We start from the raw sequence: 22,561 nt of genomic DNA, 5'->3' as shown, positions 1-22,561 counted from the left end.
TATTGATCAGAAATCTGGATAATTGGTACATATGTCATCTCAGAACCAAACTTCAACCCAACCGGACAATCATCAGGATTCTGCCACGGTTCGCTTGACCGTGACTTCTAGTGCTTCCGTGCCCGGGGGCAAACCAGCTCCATCGTCATTTTCATCAAAGAACAGTGTCCACAGATCCTGATCTTCCTCCGCGCCTAGCTCTTTAGCTCTTTTGTCGTCCCGAACTCGCACAGCCAACCAGCCTTCCCAGCCCTGTAGGGTGACCCGCTCTTCATCTTGTGTCCAATTGAAAGGGCCACAGATATTTCCCTCGCTATCCTGTCTACCACCCCATCGCATCTCATGGGTCTGCAAATCAAGATAGAACCAGCGTAGAGTGGGAGGCGTTTCGCCTGTGATGGTGACAAATCCTGCCGTGTTACCCGGGGCGAAATCGGGGTGTTGATAGAAACCACCATTTAGCGGAACCAGCTGTGAGTTAGGGTGTTTCGTGATGTATATCTGGATGGTTAGTCAGTTTTATGTGGTATAGCTAATACGCAAAGTGACAAATTCGGATACATGCAAATTAGCTGCATAGGATGGATCTGACGTACCTTTGAATCTGGGCCCAAGTATAACTTCGCGTTATGAATCGCCAATCTCTGCTCCAGTGATCCATCAAGAGGCATGCATTGGACTAAAAGATGACAGCGTTGCTTTCGTGCACTTTCTCGTCTGCGGTCTTCATGATCCCGGGTGCCCTTAGATGCCTCGTTGACCCCAATGATTGTTGGGACCATCGCGGTCATTAGGAAAATTGGCAATACCATTGATGCGGCGTATTATTTTACAAATTCTTCAAATGCCGCAATGAGTCCTACTTCAGAGTTCTTGGCTTCTCGTTCTAATAAGTTTCCAGTGATGAACTCTGGGCGGCTCAGTCTTAGGCCAAGTGATGAAAACGGAGCCTTTCATGTATCTACCGTAAGGTAGGTCCCATACCCCAAATCTACATGACGTGAAAAGGAATCACTAAACTTTAGCTCCAAGTAAAAGTGGCAACTTCTCTTGCGTCCTTGATAGAGGTCCATCGACCATCTTCCCAAGTGCGTCAGTGCATGAAAAAAGGGTTCAAGGTCGAATTTCCGCACACGGATTGTTTGTTGTGGTCCCGGAAGCTGCAGGAATCATAGACTTTCCATTACACAGTGGAAACAACCTTTGACTCCCTTATCTCAATACTACGGCATTTCCGTCCGTAGGTTCATCCTAACTGGTATCGCTGCATTCATCATGGATTGGGATCCTTGGGAATACGACTGTCATCACTCGACAGCATAAATATCACGCATCTTTTCTGCCAATAATTTCTCAAACGCGTGAAGGGAGCAAATCAATGTAGAAGCCACCTTCTGCCGGAGCCCCTAAGTAGTACTTGATTCATTTCTCCAGTGAGTACCGTCTATGGTCTTTCTTTTGGTGGTGACCAATACTCAAAATTATTTATTGCAGCAACCTTGACCTATCCCCACACAAGCTCATCACCCACACCAAGATGGCACCAGGTGATCCTGTTCAAGCATTGAGGTATATACAAGTTCAACTTAAGCTCTACACCCTCATATTGCTTTTTTTCATTCAACACGCCTCATCTTTCGAAGTCCCAAAGGCTAATTCGATGGTCGACCGGTGCAGCGAAATCGCTCCCACCGGCAGAGGAAACCGGAGAGGCCGACAGAGTTCGGAAAGCTCGACTTCGAGCAGCGACCCCCTCGAAAATCTAGTGAATCCTGAAACTCTTGCTAATGGAGGAGGTGAACTGATGACGCCCGCTATCGCCCGTGAACTGGACAAGAAAAAGAAGAAAGATGACGAAGACGACAAAGGCAGCCTACAGATCAAGATTCATCTTGATCTCCACGCCAAAATCAGACTGGACTTGGACGCTGATCTATATGGAGATATTGTGATCGGGTTACTGTGATCTATTGTGATGCCCAAGATCGACTGCCCCTAGCTGAATTGTAACGAGAATATATTTTAGCCTGTGTAACGCAAGTAGTTGTAAAGCCTAGCATTGCATGATATATTTTATCAATGGTAGCTTCCTGCACAATCTCGAAATTTCCGGGGAGTTTGTTTAAAATTTTTTAGAGTTTTTTTTTCGTTTCTCAAGATGCAGGACTGTTTTCACGTCAAGGCTTTCAATTCAGGAAATACAGGGACATCATTCACCGCCTCACCGCGCTAATCGAATCAACCAAAACTAGCTACAGGAGGTCAGGGGATTGACTAGCGGGATTGATTAGCACTTAATGAGCCCCTTTGAGCCGCAAAGTAATATATGGAACTCAGAAATATGAAGCCTACGTTTGCCTTTATTCACGTTATATAAGTCAGAGAAGTCCGGCGTTACTAATGCATCTTGGATGAATTTTAAGATCCCCACACTGATAACAACAAATTTGTCTTTAATTGTCAACTCTGTGTACAGTATCCATCTCACGCAAACCGAGACTGGGATTCTTCATATAAGGAGACTCCTTTAACCCCATCTTTCCTGATTAAGTCGCGGAGCTGCATGCTGAAGTGCTAGGAGCACCCGTACAAATGACCTTTACCTCTGTCCAAGAGTGTGTTTGCGCGGGGACAATAGAGGTATAGGGCAAGGCAGTGGTGACACAAGTGTCGCAAACTGAGCTTGTCTGACAATTGCCACACGACTTCGGTGGAAGACCTCTGTAGTCAACTCCAGGGTTGCTCGCTAATCCTTCACCCTGGCCAGCCACGATCGTTGCCAGGGACACGAGTAGGATAGGCGAGATGTTTTGAAATTTCATAATGAACTATTCTGCCTTTGAAAAAGTCAACATAGGTACTATATGATCTTTGCCAGGCGGACAAACCTTTGAGGGTTGATGTCTGTTAGGTTGAGAAACGTTTCTGCTTGATTGTTAAAGAATGGAGGGATGGACATTTGTCTAGAAGTATTTATATCTTGTTCATTCGGTGTACCAATACAAGATCCCTGGTAGTAGAATTCTGATTGTAGCTTATATCACAGTCTCACCATTTGGAAGAGTGATGCCATTAAGGTCTGATGACTCGCTCTCATAGCTTATGACTTACAAAAGATGATATATGATATCATCTATCTGGCTTTATCTTCCTACAGGCAGCGTATTAGATGAAATAGAACTAGCTATAAGATGCTTGACTCATTGTAGATATTCAATGACGTACCAATTTCTACTCTACAGCTCATACTATCTCTCAAGAGAATCGCAAGTAGAAGGTAGTATTAGGATTAGATTTGTCTTCCTAAAGGCAGTGTCGTAAATGTAATAGAACTAGCTATGAGATGCTTGACTCACCTGTAAACATTCCATGACGTATCAATTTCTATTCTACAGCTCATGGTTTTTCTCAAGAGAATCGCAAATAGAAGGTAGTATTAACGTGATTCACGGTCTCCCGGGCGACACTGCCGGTCGGGCGGCCCTATCAAAATCCCTCTTCATAATAAAACATGTTTATTAACCACAACAAAAATGCCTCCCCAACGCTCCGATCGAAAAAAAAAGTTGATAGAGCAGGAGGGCCGTCTTATATTAGCTATAAAAGCTATAAAAGATGGTAAATATCCCTCTGCTGCAGCTGCTGCACGATCATTTGATTTACCTGTCTCAACTTTGAAGTATCGGCTTAATAGGCGTGAATCTTTGGCTGAGAAGAGACCAACTGGCCATATTTTTACTGAAATTAAAGAGCAATCAATGGAAGACTGGCTACTTGATATGGATGCTAGAGGTGCTGCACTTACGATACCTATATTACGTGATATGGCCAATCTCCTACGAAGTGCCCAGAAAAATACCCCCTCGACTATTGGCGTCAATTGGCCTACTTAATTTATCAAACGACGCCCAAATCTCTCTATTCGACTTTCACGCAGATATGATTATCAGAGAGCTCTTTTAGAAGATCCTAGAATCATTAAACCATGGTTTGATTTGGTTCAAAAGACTATTGAAAAGTGGGGTATTGTTTCAGATGATATCTTCAACTTTGATGAGAGTGGTTTTGCTATGGGTATTGGCGCAACGCAAAAAATTATCACTTCCGCGGAATATCATGGAAAAACAGTTCTTTTATAAGCTGGAAATCGAGAGTGGGTAACCATAATTGAGTGTATTTGAGCTTCTGGAAGTGTTATACCTCCGCTCTTCATTTTTAAGGGAAAAAAGTTTCCAGAGCATCTACGTCCCTATCTCCTTTTAAACCAAAAAGGAACTCATCTGACTATAAGTGAAAATGGCTGGACTACTAATATAATTAGTTTATGGTGGTTAAAACATCATTTTATCCCAAATATTAGGATAAGAGTAGGAAAATATTGCCTATTAGTCCTCGATGGTTATGGGAGTCGTTTGACCCCCGAATTTGACCAAGTTTATAAAGAAAACCAGATTATTGCAATCTGTATGCCTCCGTATGCTTCTCATCTTTTATAATCTTTGGATGTGGGGTGTTTTTCAGTTTTGAAGAAGCTTTATGGAGGAGCTGTTTCAACTTTGATGCGGAATGGAGTGAACTCTATTGATAAGGAAGATTTCCTTGAACTTATCGCAGATGCGAGAATAGGTGCTTTTAAGACTTCTACTATACAGAATAGCTTTTTAGCTACTGGATTAGCACCATTTAATGCTAATAAGGTCTTAGAAAAGCTAAATGTGCACCTAGATTCCCTTCCTCCGATAGAGATCCTCTCTCAGCGACCACCTTCTTCTAGCAGTGATAGTGATCCAAATACTCTCTGGACTCTCTCAAAATTCACAAAATCACAATCTCGGTTAGAAAAAGGTCTAGAATCCTCATCTTCAATCCTTTCTTCACCAATAAAAAGGGAGATAAAGAAGTCGTACAATATAACTATCAAAGTGGTCCACCACCATATTTTTCTCCAGAATCGCTGTGCCCAGCTAGAGGCTACCAATAAGAAATAGACCAAAAAGAGAGCGACCATGCCTAAGTTTATTACCCAGAGAGGCATCTTCGGGGGTCTAGAGGGTGGTGAAGATGATGTGGTCTATAAGGATGAAGATGAAAGCAAAGATATATATTTGCTAGAGGTATCTACAAATACGGTTGTTGAGCCTACTTTACCTTCTATGCCTTCGGTTCGGCGGCAGGTGACATGTTCTGGGTGTGGGAAAAAAGGGCATACATATACTTATTGCCCTACTCGCTTTAAATAATAAAATCTATATTGTTTTTGTGGTTTTATACGTCATTAGAAATTGGTGATTTTTGAAAAGTTGGTGGGGTCGCCCGACCGGTAGTGACGCCCGCCCGACCGTGGATCACGTTAGGATTAGCTTTATCTAATGACGGACCCGCTCGGGCCGCACCTCCTTGGCACACTCAAAGCCAACCAGTTCCCACCTAGCGGGAACAGCGAGGGCTCACCGCCCGGGAGCTAGAAACAGCCTCTGGGTAGCCGTCGCAACTAATAAGCATAGCTTGATCAGGCGCACTATCTGGCACAGCCCAACAAGAGTCTATTCTGTAGGTTCGATCCCGTATAAATTCAAGTGGCAACGATAAGATTGCGACTGAGACTTGTGGACGAGCCTCGACGTACCTATAGCACCACTACGAGCGATACTCACTGTGACCAGTTAGCACCTCAGTAAAGGAAGGTTCAACAAGCCTCACTTTGCACAGGCAATTTTAATGCCCCTCAAAAAGCGTCAGACATGTGAGCTACACTTCGGCAATACAGAGCAGGCGGTAACAAGACAAGCCAAGAAATCTATATCTACAGCCTCATCCCCCAGCTCTCTGTCCAAATAAACCTCTGCCTTGTCGCATTGGTCTAATTTCCCTCACACCAGAAGCCGTTAGATGCTGTCCTGCAGCAGACCCATTATAAGTTCCCTCACCTTGTATTTTTCCAAGCTCTTTCTGTTACTGACACGTGCAGAACACGCGCCGACCATTCAAGTCACCCAGCGCTCTCTAGGCACTCAGTGGTTCACTCCACACTACTCGTGTTCGTGCCCGCCGGCTAGACCCTGAGTCCAGACTAGGCCCCAAACCTTCTGTACGTATGCAAGTACCCATGAGCCGCAATCAAGTTCATGACTAGTCATGTATCGCTTCGACTGTCTCTTGAACCTAGGCGGACTGACTGGTCTTTGATGGTGAATCAATTCTGTTTGTTTGTTCTCCTTTCGCTTCCTTTTCTTTGTTTTATGACCGATTATTCTCCACTCTTCCTCTTTTAATTTTTTGTTGAACCCCCATTGTTTGAATCTGGCTTCACATTGTTTTTTTCTTCAAATTTGGCATGTTAGCGGCAATTTAGAGTATTTGGACAAGATTCCAGAGCCCTTAGGTTGCTTTAAAGTTAAGGGAGTTGTTCATTTTCTTTTGGTACTCTTGGATATGCAATCTATCCACAAGCCAAAGCTTCCTCAGTGTGTTCTTATGGCGATCCCAATCGCTGTCTTTGCTGGAACCCATGATGAGAAGCTTCCACGGTTTTATGAGCGTAGAGTTGGTCGGAAAGGATGAATACACTGGTTTGCGTTCGTTTATGCCAGGCGTGAGCAGACAAAAATCATAGCGAAGTTGTCTTCTCGAAAATTTTCGTGTCAAAACAAGGCGTCGGGCGCAATTTTACTAATCGAGTAAAGAAGGCGATGAGAACGAGGCGCATTCTTGCGGGGGGACAAAAGTACGCTTGATCTTTAAATTGATTGGTCAGTGACAAAAGCTGGCTGACATTGCGGTGTGTCTCAAATTGACACCCCCAATCCAAATCTTCATTAGACTCTTGCTTCGAAATGAAATCGAGGCTCCCCTATGATGAGCCGGAGATCCAGTATATTTCGATGGCTTAAATTGTTGATACAATTTTTCAATAGATCTCGTCTTCGAGCGTATAGCCGCCATTGCCGAAGCACTATTCCACGATATCACAATATATAGGTTCAATTTTCCACTTTACGTACTGTAACAGACGAGAAGCTGTCTTAATGTTTGCATTTGTCACATTGTCGTCGTGGTCCTGTAATGTACGGAGTGACTCAGAGTTAAGTGATGGAACTTAAGGATGGAGTATGTAAGTTGATAGGGAAACAATTTGCAGGGGATAATATGATATTACCGAACGTGAGAAAGTATGCAGACGTATTTTGTTGGCTCCAGGAAGTTCTAAGATTGCGAGGTTTGCCGCAAGGCCTAGATATTCAGGTGAAGAATGGTTATTAAGTGAGTTAGTACTTCACATGATTCACGAGCGAGCGCCGCACCTCACTAATATGAATATTCTTAATTCTCAATTCAAACTACTGGAACGCCAATTTATCGATGATATGGCCTATCTAGGTCTTTCTGGATATGTCTCTCTCCTATCTATAGTTCATAAGCTCAAATATGCATCTTTAGTCTACTTGTTTCCCTAAATGAGCAGGATATGCACGGCAGGCTAATATTGCCTTATGAATAGTAACATAGATCTCCTGGCCGTTCAAAAATTCAGGTTTGCCGACAATAAGCCCTGATCCGAAGGCCATTAGCAAATTAAGTTTCAGTACCACAGAGACTCCTTCTTCCGCGGCAAAATATAATGCTTCTACGATTTTATCCATGTATGAGAGTTTGCTAGTATCTATATGGGCTTGGCACTTTTTAGAACGCAAGCATTAGGTGATACGAGAGTCATGCCAAGACAATGAATAATTCCTTTAGTGAACAAAAGGCAGCGATGTCACATCGTTCAAACATGGCACAAACTACATCAGTTATACATACTATAAATCTATGGTTACCTGGTCACTGGAAACAGCCGCTTTTGCTCGTTTCAACCCCGTTAGTAATTTCCGTATTTATCTCGAGCCATTTCGTTTCCATTGGCAACTCTGTCATACATAAAGCAGCTGCAATGTATACTCCTTTCCAGCATGTCTTTTTTCGTATTCCATATAATCTTTGGCAAGATTCTAATTCGTTTTTATCAGTCAGCACTTTTCTTCGGAACTCATGCACTAAAATTATCACACGCTTTGATATCTTGGAGAGGTTGTAGAAAAGTCATGTTGGTTTGGGTGAGTATTCCGGACTGCGCTAGCGAGACCCTGATATAACTCCAATTTTGATTGGGCAGCGGTAAGTGAAATCCTACGGCTATGATGGTTTCGTTTGATAAGTTTGATTTTGAGCGTATGTATATAGTGCTTTGAAAGGTGGTCCTTAGAAAGTTATCTAGGGGTATAAGCCGAGAGCACACAACATACCCGGCGGAAATGCCTCAAAGGTCTGAACTCTCGAAACTCAAGGTACTTTTGGGTAGCCGCATTCCCAGGTCGATTTTTCCTTCAGATGTTTTATATTCATGATGATTCTATTTGAGTTTCAACGAAACATATAAATCCATCTCTAGATACAGAGTCCACTTTTTACGCCCGCTGAATTTGGTGCCTTGTAAGGTGGATTAGACCGTCGTGAGGGTCGTAGGTGTGAAGGAGAAGAATCAAATCATTTGTAGGATTCTCACTTATTGTGGCTTCGTCGAAATTGCGATAACGCACATCTCTCTGCCTATGCTGAGTTTTTAGGTGAGGAAAACTTTTATGGCTGAAGAACCGTCCGGATACCCCTGCGAGGGGCTGAATAGCGGACTACTAATATCTTGGATTAATTTGTGCAGATTGTGGGATGTACCCCCATGATCTCATTACAGTACATAAGAACATCGTTTGTCTGCATTATTCTACTAAATTATTCGAGAGTTTTCTAATTACTGGGTCTGCCTGAGCACCTGTGTTGCATACCGCAGAGGCTCGGGGTCCTGGGGAAATTCCCCTTCAGCTAAGATGAGATCGTTAAGGAAAAGTAAGCTTAACAGACATATGTTTTGTTTCTGCATCTTCTGCTGGAGTTTAGAGAAGATATGTGACTACCACATAAAGTGGTAAGTACGTATGACATTTTGAGCCCAGATAATTTAGCTTGAACCATACCTGCAATTCAGACGTACAACCTATAATACTCCTAATACTACTATCCGTCAGATATGCGAGGCATCTTCATGCCCCTGAGTCTTTTGTTTTGCCGACGTCCGGATCAAGCTTAGTGGCTGGCTACGTAAGCACCAAAATAAGCACCCAAAATACTAAGTGGGTCAGAATTTTCTTTGTCCATTTTAGCCTATCTCGCACCAATATCCTGTCAACTTAGGGATGCAATATTAGCCGCTAGAGAAATTATTGACGATTGTTTTCAATCATCTCCCCTGATGGGGTGGGCACTCACCGGTCGGATCGGGCGGCATAGTCACTTTCGATGTATAAAAGATCTCGCCAAGGATAGTCAATCACTTTATTTGAAAGGGCAAAATTAGGGAGGCAATTCAGGCCTCAGAGCGCGAAATATTCTTAGCTTCCACTTTGTTCCTGCATGCGTGGCTCAGTAAAGCGAGTCAGTGGTTGCGGCGCCGCCATTTCACTAGCGCCCGGCTGCATCGCTTATTGTGGCCGTTTCTAAGGCGAATGGGTTCGATTCCCACAATTTAGACTAGCTTCCAACAAAAGCTTGAAAGCCGCTGGCAGTCTCGAACCACGGCGAAGCCGATGTCGAGCAAGCCATGTGGATCGCCGGCAAAGAAAGACTCATTTGCCTCATGGCCTCCGCATTTCGCTTTTGAGGCTTAGGCGATGGAGGCCAGAAGGGGCATTTATATGAACCCCAGGGCCCCTGGGAACTCCAATTATTGCAAATCCGTGCATCTTTTCACTCTGCAATAATCATGGTTGGAAAGGCTTTCCTGCTGGGCTTGGCCTACGCGGTTGCAACTTCGGCTCTCCCTTCGCCCCCGCTTGAAGAGCGTGAAGGTCATGGATCCTGTTCTACCAATCGCAAGCCGCTATCATATTGGCGTGATACTTTCCTTGGAGAAGCTATCCGGTCGATTGAGGAATGTTCCGAGGGACGCCATTTCTGTCATGAGATCATTGACGAGACATGCGAGGTTGTCATCGAGACTAAGACGGTGACCCCTGCGCCAACCACTGTCAAGATTACCAAGACAATCACCGAACATCCGACAGTGACACAGACAAGGACCGAGTGGTCTACCTCTACAATTATTCGTGATCCAATCAGCACCGAGACACATTGGACACGTTCGACTTTGACTCATATCCTGCCTTTGACTATCACAGATGTCATCACCCTGACAGTCGATGATATCTCGACTGTCACTATAACTGATTCCGACTATGAAACTATCACTGTACCGGTGACTGGGTTCATTACAAATACCGTCACTGACACAACTACTGATTATACTGCTGCTACAATCACTGAGTTGTTTACGGAGACCACTACCGAAACATCCACAAACTTCATTACCGACTACCTCACTGTTGCTGACACCTCTACTATCACTGAATATACTACCATCACCGGCAGCTCTACCATTACAGAGATTTCAACTGCAACAATTACTACTGTTAACACTGATGGAGTCACTGTAACTACCACTGTGCCAAGGACTCATCTTGTTATTTACCTGGACGAAGTTTACAAGCGTGGTTTACGGGAAACTCCTTCGGCTCTGAGAGACATTCAAGCAACTCATCTTACAAGCGCATGCTCTGTCTTAGTCTATGATACTTGGATGGCAACTGAATACACCACAGAAACAGCCGCTCAAGCTACAGTATGTCACGATTCCAATACTTACTTTGCAATACTGATTCATTCAATAGTCTACCAAAACTTTAACGACCCACACCGCAGTACCTCAGACTGTTCATGTTACCAAACATGAAACTGAGTTTGTTACCAAGACTGAACCAACGGTCGTGACAACAACCAAGACCCGTACAATCGCCGCCGATGTCACAAGTACAGTGACAATTAGCGAAACATCAACTGTCACTTCTTCGTCCACCACAACAGCCACCGAAATTATCACAGTGATAGTAACATTGGAGAGTCCGACTACCGAAACCGACGTTGTCACAGCGATAGTGACGACGGAAGAGACGACCTCGACTGATACTTTGGATATAACTGCCTATGTGACCGCTTCCACCACTACAGATGACGTCGTAGACGTTACCACCACTTCAACGGACGATATCACAACCCTTTACACTGCCGACGTTACTGCTACTGAGACGTCATCATTGACAACCACTGAAACCTTGACGATTACTGTTGAAACGACTCAAACAGCAACAGTTTACTCAACTACATCAATCACTACCACCTCAACCTATGTTGACTCAGGATATGGCTATTAATTACCTGGCCAGCACTAAAGAAGCGTCTGGTGGTATTGGGCCCACCAACGCTTATAACAGGGTGCAGTGGGTTCGAATCCCGCGGCCATCAATCCTGTATTGGAATCAAGGTGGAGGGGAAGCTATGATATACACAATTGCCTGGGAGGAGACAAGGAGGGCAATAGAGCGCAGTTCTCATACATGCCTCTCACTCTCTCTATTACTCTTTCTCTCTCTCTCTCTCTGTGTGTGTGTGTGTGTGTGTGTTTGCTCTATACAATGGTTGAAGCATCCCAGGAGGGGGTTTAAAAAAAATTCTTTACGGCTTCACTTGCTTGTACATGAGGGGAACAACTGGCTGCGGCACATGAGACGGGATTGTGATTTTTATTGGTCCTCGTAAAGACTGTACCACCTGTATCTAAACGCTTCTGAAGTCCGCGTAGAGCCATAAGAATCCGGAAGCGGCATCGGATTATAATTTAATACAACAACCACAAGCACCCCTTTTACAGCAGATTTACAGCAAATTATTACGCACGGTTGGGATAGAGCCGTAGCTATGGTAATACTTCACTAGTTTGAACCTGTTTTTATGTATATTCAGTATGAACTTCCTGGTTATTGCAATTTCGTCTGATGATGATTGTTGTGTTCCGGTTTCGTCAATACTTTTCTTGTACATAGTAGGTAGACCGTTTTCCTGTGTGTGCTGTTGCTTTCTTTCTACATTAGCATTTCTCTGCGCACAAAGCACCAAGGAGGGGAAGGAGTAAGAAGTACGGATAAAAGCGAAAGAGCACACAAAATATCTCTGTATTGTGTGGGATGAAGAAACAAAAGAGAAAGAGCTGCACCCAAGCATATATGCTACTTGGGCCTAATTCTGTTCAAGACGAAAGTGGAGAGCTGCACCAACTTTGAATCTTTTAATCAGATGGAAAGAAGACAAACGAGAAATGAGAAGGTCGAATAATCAAAGACGCGCTGACTCCAACATTTGAAATCTACTGAAATGCCAAAATATCAAGACGTATGCCATAGACCAATTTCCATTCCGTACAACGCTTTGAAAAAGTGCAATGATGCAGATAGCATACCCCTTTTCCCGCATCCCAATTGGGATGAGTTATAAATATACACCAATAGACTTCTTATAATAGAATAACAGGGCAGAAACCCCTGGATATTCCATCTACGGCTCATTCTGCTGAAAGTAAACGACGTCCCCAGGCCAGATCTCCTGCGTCTCATTAATATTGAATTCGATACCAAGTGAGGTAGTTTGCGCTTGCTATTTGCACGATGTCAGAAAAGCGGGCAGATCGTATTTGGAATTTTAGAGAACCAACCGCGATGGTATGTCCAAGCGCCTCTCTATTCTTCGGCTCCCATCCTTCCGGGAAGCGCTCTTCGGAAAGCCAGACGCGCAAGTCTTTGACATTTCCACCAAAGACCGAGTACATGAGTGCACTGTTTCCAGAGCCTAGTGTGGAATTCATTAGTGAGTATAGAATCAGACTCAAATCAAGGGCTTGGCGTACCAAAGAACTCGTGTAAAAAGCTCCACGTTAATGAGTATTGGCCGTTGATACGTTTGCACTCTGCGCGGCGGATTCCGGAGTAGCTCACAATGTCATCGAGTGAGAGGGATTCCCCGCTTGAGGCGTGGGCAAGGAACCTCTCCACCAGGTCGGGATGCGGGAAGCTTTGGTCGGGGCAAAAGGCGATATCAGGACGGGTGAACGAGGCATCGTGTTGGATGATCTATAAGATCGTAAATTGATCAGCATACACGAAGATTTGAAAAGGGGTCGTAGTTGTATCCGGTACTCACGTTGAGGGTATTGAGATCATGTAAGTCAATCCAACCCCGTCCTTGATCAAGAAGTTTAGCGGAAGCAGTGAGTTGGTCGGCAAGTGATGATGAAAGATTATATGCGTGCTGGACTGCATGTGAAATCTGCTTATATGTGATCTGTCTACCATCCCGGGGTAAGATGTCTAGATTATAAATATTAGCGATAGATGATCCCTAGATTATATGGAATGCGTAATCACTTACTGTGGTTGGCAAGGCAGTTGAGTCTAAATGATAAAATCATACAGATTAGAAATGATACTTTCAAATGAAGGGATACGTACGCAGGACACGGGGACCGGCTCTCTTCCCCATATGTGGGAGGGACGAATTTCGGCCAGATACCACCATGACCGGGATGACCGGGAGGCACGACACTTCCCACACGGCGACTGGGGCGGAAGATATTTGCGATCTAAACAGGTTTCGTCAGAACTACTAATATCGAATTGATGAAAAAGAACATTTGAGAGAGATCACCCACGATATAGAAGAGGTCCCGGATTTCGAGCCAAATGAAAAATAATACAACAGGGAAAAGATCCACCAATGAATTAATAAGTCGTGTAAGAATACCAACCACGGTGGTAAAGAAGTTAACCATGATGGGCGAAGAGCGAAATAGAGCAAGAAGGAAAAATCCGCTGTCGATAGGGCTGCATGAGGCTATAATCCTGAGTCTTTATATGACAGTTGAAATCTTGACCAGCGGAGCGATCATCAATAACATGTGGACATGTGGACCTTTGTACTATGGTACCCAAGACGCCCTGTCGTTGGTCTTTTCCGTTTCCAAAATAGAGATGTGCTGTGAGGCCTGATTCAGCCGCCAAACCTTGGAAGCAAGGTTTGGTGCTACTATCAGCAGGGCTGAGAAGCCACCTGAGCATATATTTACTATTTGACCTCACCATATCTCCCATATTCGGCAAAACACTCATAATGAGAGAATATTCAGCTAGCCGCAGGAAGCAGTACCAAGGATATGAGTAATATGGCTTGAAGCCATCACTTGTGAGGTATATGTTTTGTATCGTGGTTGGGCATGATAGCAATTCCAGACCGCTATAACTTGTAAAACGGGTTGGAAGTACCGACCGGTTACCTTCACCCAAAATCGAAATAGACGGATAACAAAGAGGCGTCGCGTCGTCAAAACGCCACTAGGCCTGATTTGGTACCTTGCTTCACGTCATTCTACCCGAGCGCATTGGCTTGTCGGCGACCCCGCGAAGCATAGACGAATTATCTCTCAGGTGTCATGTTCTCCATGGCTACTTTTACCAACTATGATCTGGCTCCTAGCTGACCTTCTCAGTTTAGTACCTAATTTTAATCTTATCGACATCCACAGCTGAGCTAAAAAGTCTTCGAAAACAGTGGCATCGGTTGCACCGCGAAATACACGCGAGAGAATGATCCCATCCTGAGTGTACGCAGGTAGTATCTTGTATCGCTGGTCGCGATGAAATTGTGATACTGGCAGGGGGGCTACGCCGAGTGGTGACCAGCCTGTGCGCCTGAACCCCGCCCTCTTATCGAATCCGGATTCATCAACGTATACTAGATGATAAGATTGAAACTCCAATAAATTATGTAGGTATAATTCTCGCAGGTCGGCATTACGCTCCTTTGCATGCTGTCGGGCCGTCTTTTTGGACCAACCTTTGGCCACAAGCGCTCTTCTAATGCTAGAGGTTGTGATCATGGTGTGGAAGTCATCCCAGAGGAAGACAGCCATCTCGTCAAGGTATAAGCCCGGTTTTTCCGACAGGTGGTCGCAAAGCGCGTTAATCATAAGCGGCGTTACGGTTGGCTTCCGACCTATGCGAGTTGGGGGTGCGTGGACGCTGCCAAACTGCCGTAAGTTTCTGCGGGTATTTATTATCGTGACCTTGCTGCATTCCGCTTCTTCGGCCATTTGAGTTGTGGTTAGTGACTGGCACTCTATAATATCACGTTTGAGATGCAGCTTTGAGGGGGAAAGTCTTGGGGCCATATTAAAAGACTAAATGGTGCACGATATCGCTCAAGAAAAATTTACAGGGAAGGAAGCCTGCTGCTTAGGAAGAGAAGAGGGGTGGAGTAGTTTCGAATGTATAGCAGTTTCCTGTAATTTACAGAGGACGGTGTCCCGCCGCGTCATGTAAAATACAGATTCTATTTTGAAAACCAGCGGATCGACGGGGTAACCATATCTGGATGAGCGCATTTGCAGTTAGGGTTTAGGAATTAAAGTCAAAGAGTGTAGAGGTAAATCTGATTTCGAATATTACTGTATGATCTCGAGCAGGAAAGTACCCTAAATCTCGTACGGCGATTCCATCAAGCTGCCTCCAGGGCATGCTGACAGAAACAAAGGGCCATCCACCGACAAGCCGTCCCAAGCCCGGGGATCGTACAGATCTACATGCATAAAAGAGAGCTGACTATATTTGTCCAATAGAGGATCCAAATTGGCTGTCGGGCGAGACTCATGTCCGGAGTTCCGCCGACGAAGCAAAAATTGCTGCCCCCGGTACCGATCACCGTGGGAGAAATCCCCAAATGCAAGCACCTGCAGATCCGGCAGACCTTTTGAGCCAAATGCCCACAAGGCGAACGACACAAACTCTTCCGCTTCGGACCTTCCCAAAGCCCTAGCTGGTAGTGCATCGGGATCATTTGAGAAAATGGTGGAGAAGATAGCCGAGGCCAATCTGACGCTCGTATTTATTTGATCAGAGCCTGAGTATCGTCTACTCCGCGCCTGCTCGTAAAAACACGTGGCGATCTCTCGCTGCACATCACGGTGGACGCGCTCGTGTCCACTAAATCGCAGATGTAGGAGCTGGATTCGCAACCGCATAGCCATAGGTTCAAGAGATAATCGCTTTTCTGGTCAGCGTGCGTTTGATGAAGGAAAGCAAGTACGTACTACCATATCCAGACTTCCAGATACCGCTAAGGCCGTCATAGTTTGCAAGTCCACAACACTCGGTAGGTCTGCGATCCATCCTAGTGCCACATCTCGATTATCTTCGAACAGCCCGCGATCGTCGATCGAGGTTAATTGGCGTTCATGGTAGACGAGACTTTGCAATGTCTCCCGGTGACAATGAATGGCCTTTTCGATGAGAGGCTTTGAGGCTGGAAAGTTCGACAATCTTAAATAGAGGTGCTGCAGCCCGCGAAAGGAAAGTAGGAATTGCGCGACCCCTGCAAAGTCACGTTGATCGACTGACTCCTGTAGAGCTGAACGAGATGTCTATATCCGAAGCAGTGAACTAATTTATTTAGTATAAAGTTTAAAAATTAGCGAAAGCTAAGAAGTATAGTAATAAAATTCGTAATGCTGTTCAACGCTATCTATCGTTAAACTCGTAAGATCCCTTCCTATAGGTGGCCTTAGTGTATCAAAACCTTAGAAAGATACGAGTAAACGTGCTTAAGAAACTAGAGTTATTTCCTCCTAGATTGGATACTCTATATAGATGAATGATTAATTAGGTTCGCAAATCAGAGGATGCCGAGCTCTATAAGGAGATACTGGTAATTATATCAACGATCTTTCGGCCTATCACGCTATACGAACTGACTTTACTCATTGAACTACTAGATGATAATAACGATGACTATATACCCCTTAAAGAGATTATTACGATCTATAGATCTTTTTTAACTTTACGGAAACACACTAATATGTTCGTCTATCAGTCCGTAAAGGAATATCTACTTAAGGAAGCACTCGGTGAGTTACTTCCGGGAGGAATAGAAGCTAAATATAATATAATATCTGTACGATCTCTCGACGTAATTTTTAAGATACTTTAACGTGATATCTTTAATATCAAATTACCTAGACTCCCCGCGAAGGATATCTGTAAACTTAGCCAAAACCCACTAGCAGTAGTAGAATACGCGTGTGTCTACTGGGTGGACTATCTTTAAGGGAGTAAGTATAATAGAGCTCCTAGGCTAAGCATTTATAATAAGGGTTGCGTAGATATATTTCTACAGCAGAAGTTCCTTTACTAGCTTGAAGCCCTTAGTATTTTAGGGAGCGTATCAGATTGTATCCAAGTAATGCAAAAGCTTAAAATTTGGATTAATGTAAGTGGCTATTTATAAAGAAAGATGCTCTTCTCTTCTAAAAAAGGGCGTACTTTAGTAAGACAAGGAAGAATCGGAGGAACTATATAATTAAGCTCGAGATATCTCTAGGTTTATTCGATATTATAGGACGGCTATTAAGAGCAGTCCTTTATAATGTCAGGAAACTGACAAGGAGTATCTGGAAGTTCTCTCATGTGACCTCAGCTGACCTTACCGAGAGAGTGCGGGGTATAAAGCCCATCTCTCTCTTAGTACCTACGATTCCTTCAAGAATCAGTTTTGATACAAATCTGATTACTGCTTTTTTACAACCCATCTATTCTCCCTCTATCTTATCCATAAACCCTAACAGTATAATCCTTTCTTACTAGCCGATTAACGCAGATTAAGCTCCTAGGCTTTATTAGCGAGCTCTTCGCCACTAAGACCGGTATCCTATAGGGGTCCCCTATCTCCCTAATCCTATTTCTACTATTTAATACCCTACTAGTCAGAGGATACTATATCCGCGGGCCTAATAGGGCGGAATACTATAGATATAGATAGGTAGACGACGTAGTAATAATTATAGAATCAGTATTATATACTAGGAATATAGAAGTACTATAGATAGCACTAGTCTGTGCCATAACCCGCAAATGGGTAGGTAAAGTCAACCCGCAACCCGAACCCGCAAAACCCATGGGTTGGTCAGGTCAACCCGCAACCCGCCCCATGCGGGTTGCGGGTTCGGGTGCGGGTTACCCACGCTAGCCCATCTTTGCATAAATTTCTAACGCTATACCTAAATAGGATGGATAAATTTGATTATTCATGAAATTAATTACTGTTATTTACACATGTTTCTGTCACGCTTTTGAATTTCTCGTTATTCAATCATTAGTATCATGAATTTAAAAGGATTTAGGTTGTATATCAAAACTTTAAGTCTGGTAATAAGATTGCCTTTAGGATTTAATGTATTTAAGGTAGGTTGTGGTTATTTAAAAGAGTTTAGGTAGGAAATGGTTATTTGGGGTGGAAATATATATATTTCATGTAGAGCTCTTCAAGTGTATCTTCTAGGAGATTTGTGGACCTTCTCTCCCCTACCTAAATCAGCTTAATTTCAACTTTTTTAATATCAAATCTATGACTGATTTCTATAGAAATCAGCAGTACTTTTATATACTCTCTCTATCTTAGACTCTGTCGTTCAGTGGCAGACTTTATCAGCCATTTCTACAGCAATTAGTAATACTTTCATAGCCTGAAAAATCAGGAGATCAACGATTTCTATAGAAATCATTAACCCCTAAGGCCTTCAGTAACCCATAAATTCAATGGGTTTTTATGGGTTTTTATGGGTTTCTTATGGGTTTCTTGTGGGTTTCTGCGGGTTTCTTATGGGTTTCTGCGGGTTATTGCGGGTTACTTGCGGGTTTCTTGCGGGTTTCTTGCGGGTTACCTGATAACCCATAAATTCTATCCAATAGGAACCATGCTTTATAAGTCAAGTTGTGATAGATCAACATACTCAGTTTTTCACTATACAGCATGGTCAACCCCCCTCTTTATTATTAAATTCCCTTATTTACAGCATTGAAAATTCCACGTAAGTGCCTACTGCTCTCATATTCTTCTAAACCATCTACTACCCCTCTTTACTTTCTATATGTCTCAACTCCAATACTCTGATGCTGATGGCTTCTCATCATCTATCTACGATGGTGATATAGATAATCTTCCTTATTTTCCACCAGAGGACTCACATCTTTTATATACACCCGAACTCTCAGTCAGCCAGCAGACAACCAATTCCTTTGATCAAGAGTTTATTCGACCATCCGCCCCTCTCACGATCCCTTCCTCTCTAAAACGCGTTGGCCCAGATCGTCGAAAGGGCTACATTCTCTATGAAAGCATGACACATAGTGATTGGGTAGAATGGTGGCTTCAGACCGACTTTGGGAAACAAAGTAGGGTACGATGGGACTCAAACCACTTTTCTGAAGTTTGGACCCAGTTCGATCAGGTAGCAAATGCCGCTGATGGTGCACCAAAGGTAATGTGCAGACGTTGCGGGCAAATCCTTGAGCACCCTCAATCTCCATGCGCTGGAACGAGTATGCGCCATGGAACTTCGACAATGAACAAGCATTTAAAGGGTATTAATTGTCGCAATTATACTAAGAATAAGACGCAAGCATCTGGTATTACCCAGTTTATACAAACAGCTGTAAGTATAAATATTCATCTATTCTTCTATTTTTCCAACTTTCTCTTCGATCATTAAGAGACGTGTTTTTGTGCACAAAAACATATCTTTAATTAATATTCACGCTCAACGCTTAACTTTCAACGCTATAGAGCAGAAACCCTTTAACCAATCACAAATTTACACAAGATGCATGGGAACAGAAGCTTCTTACTTTCCTTACGGTCGCACGGCTTCCATTCCGACTAGTCGAGCACCCTGAATTTCATAGCCTTATCAGAATGGCCCAAACTGCCCCAACATGCCCTGAGATCCCGTCACAAAAACGTATTAGAAACCGGCTACACACTACAGTGAAAGAGAGACAAGAAGATTTACTCCGAAGGCTACCTGCTGGGTCTAAGATATCAATTGCGCTTGATTGCTGGACATCTCCATTCTCACAGGCGTTCATGGCTATCAGTGGCTATTTTATTGATGAGGACTGGCAGTATCGTGAGATCCTTCTTGGATTCGAACCACTTTATGGAACACACTCTGGTGCAAATCTGAGTGTAGTACTCCTGGAGATCCTTCAGCGACATAAAATTGAGGATCGAGTTCTTGCAGTTGTCACTGATAATGCATCAAACAATAAGACCTTAGTCGACACCCTTCAGCAATCTATGTCAGATGATATTACCCTGATTCGGGTCCCCTGTATCGCGCATGTTATTCAACTCAGTCTAAATGAGCTTCTTGGTTCTATGAAGGCGGACCCTATGAATGAGACAACCGAAGCACGGTGGACTGAGCAGCGGTCCCAGTCAGCTCGCATGAATGCAAAGCACCATAGACGAGAAATTGTGAGAACGTTAAATAAGGTAAGTGATATCAAATCTATGAAATATTACTATTACTTATAAAATTCTCCAGATTCGCAGTCTTGCTATCTATATTAACGCTAGTCCTCAACGCCGGGAAGCATTCTATAAACTTCAACCTGAATCTGTCAAACTTACGCCTATTCAAGATGTCAAAACACGTTGGAACTCTACATTCCTCATGCTTCGCCGTGCAAAGCGCCTCCAATCTATCTTTAACCCTTTTTGTGAGGAATACGATCGGACAGACTTGATGTTGGATGATGAGGAGTGGCGGCAGATTGAATATCTCCTTTGGATCACACAGCCATTCTTTGAGTTCACTAATGAACTTTCGAAGACAAAAGACGTTACAGCCCATCATATCTTCAAGATTTATAACAAACTGTTTGAACATCTCGAGCTATCGATTTCCCAACTCCAAAGAAAGAAGGCTACTTGGAAAAAGAAGATGCTTGAAGCGCTTCAGGCTGGCCTACAGAAGCTTCGAGTCTATTACTCTGAAACAGATAATATCCGAGGTGACCTTTATGCAATTGGCACTATCTTAGCGCCAGAGAATAAGCTCCAGTTTTTCATGACTGACGACTGGTCTGATGAATGGCGCCAAAGATATCGACAAAGCTTTAAGGATTACTTTATCCCCTACCAAAGCCGTCTTACTAGTCAACATGATTCTATTCCCTCCCAGTCATCTACTAGGGTAGGATCACGTCTAGATATGATGCTTAAAGGGAAAAGGCAACAGGCAATACCACGTGATGAAGTTACGCAATATCTTGATAGTGGTAAGTTTTATCTGTCTTATACTTAAATATTATTAATCTCTTTAGATATTATTGAAGTTACCCCTCTTACGTTTTGGAGAGAGAATAAGTACCGATTTCCAGCACTTGCAAATCTCGCTCGGGATGTCCTTTCAGTTCCAGCATCTGGTGCTGGTGTTGAACGACTGTTCAATACTGCTCGTGATATTTGCCACTACCGCAGAGGGAGACTAAATGCCACAACTATCCAAGAATTAATGATGTTCCTCTGCACTTCAAGGTTTGATATGCAAGAAGAGCAGTTCAAGTTCTTAAAGGAGTTCTTCTCTCATGATGAGATTGAAGCAGTAAATGAAGAAAGAGATGATTCAACTGATCAATTTGATATTGATCCAATCAGTGATGATGAGGAAGAGGATACACAAGGGCAAGAGGAGACTCAAAGGTCTAAGTCACCTGAAGACCACAGTGAGCATGATTCGCCTGATTTACCTATGATAGAAGGGGTAGATACTCAAAAACGCACATCAGGGAGAGTGCGTAAGCGTGTTAGACGTGAAGATAGTGATTTCCTATATGATTAGCTGTTTATTTAATATATTCACTTTATATTCTATCTACTTGAGTGATTCATAAATCAAGATTTCATGAATTAAGATTATATTGCGAAAACTACAAAGCTGTACTAGGCTGTACTAGGAATACTCAAAAATACTCAAAAATACTACATAATTTGTGCAGAGAGAGCTATTTCTATGTTTGTCCTGTTTGACGACCCATTGGGTAACCCATAAACCCGCGCGGGTTTCCCAACGGAACCCGCAACCCGCATGCGGGTTAAACAGACCGACCCAAAACCCGACCCATAGGGAGGATGGGGCGGGTTCGGGTGCGGGTTTCTGCGGGTTACGGCACAGCCTAGATAGCACTAGATAAGGCCGATCTCTAGGCGAAGTAGTATATAGCTAAATTCGCCCTAGATAAGTTCGAACTAATCTACTTTACTAACCTAAGTGTCAGGGTGCAGGCTGGCAGGGTTATAATAGGAGAAGACCGGCGGGATCGGGTCGGGTTCAGAGGGTTTCTAATTGATCCGGCAGCAGGTCGGCGGACGGTCTAGCGTAAGCTATTATACAAGACGTAGCTCGAAGAGCTACAACAGGATCCAGATCGGAAGTGCAGATAAACAAGATATAGATCACGTGCCCGTGATCTCCCTTATCGGTCTTAGCGGGTCCCTACGGACCCTATCAGGACACACCGTGACAGTACCCCCTCCCTTAGGGCCGAACTCCGTTGAGGCGAGGCTTATGGGGGTATCTCCTATGGAAGTTCCGGATGATCTCGCGGGCGTGCGCGAGATACTCAATAGGTTCCTCAGTCGGGTCGTCGTACCCAATCCACTTAACGGTGTATTTCAGGCGCGGGCCTCCACGGCCGCGTCGTTCCCATCGGGAATCCAGGATATCTTCTACTTCCCACTCCTCTAGTCCTTC

General features: G+C 43.8%; 4 protein-coding genes across 4 annotated transcripts; 2 read left to right on the top strand and 2 right to left on the bottom strand.

The window, feature by feature from the left end:
* Positions 1-72: 72 nt before the first annotated feature.
* N7520_003557 (uncharacterized protein) lies at positions 73-812 on the bottom strand (the record flags this gene model as incomplete). Its single annotated transcript, XM_057137492.1, has 2 exons — positions 73-501; positions 597-812. The coding sequence occupies 2 exons, from the start codon at positions 810-812 to the stop codon at positions 73-75; spliced, it is 645 nt and encodes a 214-aa protein (XP_056997957.1).
* A 725-nt stretch (positions 813-1,537) lies between these two features.
* Positions 1,538-1,966, top strand: N7520_003556 (uncharacterized protein; the record flags this gene model as incomplete). Its single annotated transcript, XM_057137491.1, has 1 exon — positions 1,538-1,966. The coding sequence occupies one exon, from the start codon at positions 1,538-1,540 to the stop codon at positions 1,964-1,966; it is 429 nt and encodes a 142-aa protein (XP_056997956.1).
* A 7,830-nt stretch (positions 1,967-9,796) lies between these two features.
* Positions 9,797-11,300, top strand: N7520_003555 (uncharacterized protein; the record flags this gene model as incomplete). Its single annotated transcript, XM_057137490.1, has 2 exons — positions 9,797-10,711; positions 10,761-11,300. 2 exons carry the CDS (start codon positions 9,797-9,799, stop codon positions 11,298-11,300), a joined length of 1,455 nt encoding a protein of 484 aa, XP_056997955.1.
* Positions 11,301-12,477: 1,177 nt separating this feature from the next.
* On the bottom strand, positions 12,478-13,747 carry N7520_003554 (peroxidase family protein; the record flags this gene model as incomplete). Its single annotated transcript, XM_057137489.1, has 7 exons — positions 12,478-12,576; positions 12,635-12,768; positions 12,827-13,049; positions 13,120-13,286; positions 13,348-13,370; positions 13,428-13,558; positions 13,724-13,747. The coding sequence occupies 7 exons, from the start codon at positions 13,745-13,747 to the stop codon at positions 12,478-12,480; spliced, it is 801 nt and encodes a 266-aa protein (XP_056997954.1).
* Positions 13,748-22,561: the final 8,814 nt, after the last annotated feature.

The sequence above is a fragment of the Penicillium odoratum genome (assembly GCF_028828045.1).
Source record: "Penicillium odoratum strain IBT 22623 chromosome Unknown utg000003l_segment0_segment0, whole genome shotgun sequence".
NCBI lineage: Eukaryota > Fungi > Ascomycota > Eurotiomycetes > Eurotiales > Aspergillaceae > Penicillium > Penicillium odoratum.
This window is presented reverse-complemented; position numbering and strand designations above follow the sequence as displayed.